Raw genomic sequence first — 1,490 nt, 5'->3', positions numbered from 1 at the left:
TTTTTCCACATATTTTTAAAGCGCAATAGCACAAAGTGAAGGAAAAGCTATTTTCTCTGTTAAGGTTTTATAAGCAAAAAACTACCCTTTCAGTTTTAGAATTTTATTCTAATTTTCACCCAGATTATGAAAACTCCCAAAGAATTGATGGATAATGAGCATTAAAAGACAGAATGCTGATAAAGACAAGAACTATGAGCTGGGTGGGAACTAAACAGTTTAATAAATCCTTTGTAAGACATAGAGTTTTTAGAAATCTTTCTTGCTGTGTTTCTTCAGAACCTCTTCTTGGGAAGGTGTGTATGTGTGTGTGTGTGTGTGTGAATTTAAATCAGAATTGTACCAAGTTCTGTCAAAACAGTAAGAATGTTAATTTTGGAGATATTGTATAACTTAAACTTTTGGAAAAATGTAGTTATTTCCAGTCAGCTTAGAAGGACTCTGAAATGCTCTGGGGCAGAGATGAATTCCTTTTTTTAAAAATCTGTTTCTGATATTACCTATTTACCTAAGTTTGTCACCAAGGCTTTATGCTGCACTTTCCCCAGAGAACTGGAATATGTTGGGTTTGTTTTGCTTTTCTTCTCTAGACAAGGCTAGCCTAGTGCTGTGTCTCCTATACAAGATGGACCGATTCTTAAACAGTTTTGCAAAACACCTTTCATTTAATTAAATTTTATTGCAGTTGCAGATGTTGTGTTACTTCTTAAAGAGGACATTTATTTGTTCCACTGACTGTCAGGAAGAGAACAAAACCATTCTTTTAATATCCTTTCAATTTGTAATTTTCTCTAAAATATTGAGCTGAATTTAGTGAACATAAAATTAAAAAGGCAACAGGGACAGCACAGAGAAAACATGTTATTAAAAGTGGCTGATAATTCCTGCATTCCTTGGTCATCTGAGTTACAAGGATTGACCTAATTTAGTGTTATTCCTGTTATTGCAGGCTATTCCTGCATGCAAAATTCCTATGAACCTAGACGAGAGGTATGTATCGCCTAAAACAGCACGTCAGCGTGATGTAACTGTACAAACAACAACCAAAGAGAAGCTGAAAAGGACCTATGACTGACTGTGTATTGATAATGCAGCCAGAACAGCCAAACGGCTATCAGCATCAAAGGGCTTTACAGGTAGGAACAGCCCCCATTTTGTGCTGGCAGTAACAAACCTTCAGTTACTCCCAGATACAAGCTCATGAAGGGTGAAACATAAACCTGCCACCCTGGCCGGGGGCCCTGTATAAACCTGAGCCTGTGGAGGAGCTGCCGGCGGCCCCCGAGAGCGCGGGGCGATGGCCGGCCCCGAGCGCTGCGGGCCCCGAGCGCCTCTCCCGGGAGCCGGGCTGCGGCAGTGAAGCGCCCCGGGGCAGCAGTGCCGCTCCCTGCCGCCGGCGCAGCTGCCCCGCCGCTCCGGGGCACGGCGGCCGCCGCGGCGGGCGGAGCTGCTGGCGGTGCCCTGCCGCAGCCCGGCTCCCGGGAGAGGCG

General features: G+C 44.2%; 1 protein-coding gene across 8 annotated transcripts in view; it reads left to right on the top strand.

Moving 5' to 3' along the window:
* Positions 1 to 982: 982 nt before the first annotated feature.
* SLC44A3 (solute carrier family 44 member 3) overlaps positions 983 to 1,490 on the top strand; it is a 40,897-nt gene continuing 40,389 nt past the window's right edge. For 3 of the 8 annotated variants that reach the window (XM_042030147.1, XM_042030145.1, XM_042030143.1), the window contains exon 1: positions 988 to 1,136. In XM_042030147.1, the coding sequence (XP_041886081.1) occupies positions 1,068 to 1,136 (69 nt within the window). In that variant the 5' untranslated portion in view covers positions 988 to 1,067. Of the gene's footprint in view, positions 1,137 to 1,490 lie in introns of all 8 variants that reach the window. The other 5 variants (XM_042030146.1, XR_006016442.1, XM_042030142.1 and 2 more) reach the window with 5 other exon arrangements.

The sequence above is a fragment of the Corvus kubaryi genome, unplaced genomic scaffold (genome assembly GCF_017639235.1).
Source record: "Corvus kubaryi isolate FWS band 111438036 unplaced genomic scaffold, C.kubaryi_AGA036_p1.0 37334, whole genome shotgun sequence".
Classification (NCBI taxonomy): Eukaryota; Metazoa; Chordata; class Aves; order Passeriformes; family Corvidae; genus Corvus; species Corvus kubaryi.
Note: the sequence above shows the minus strand (reverse complement) of the source record. Positions and strands in the feature narration are given on the sequence as shown.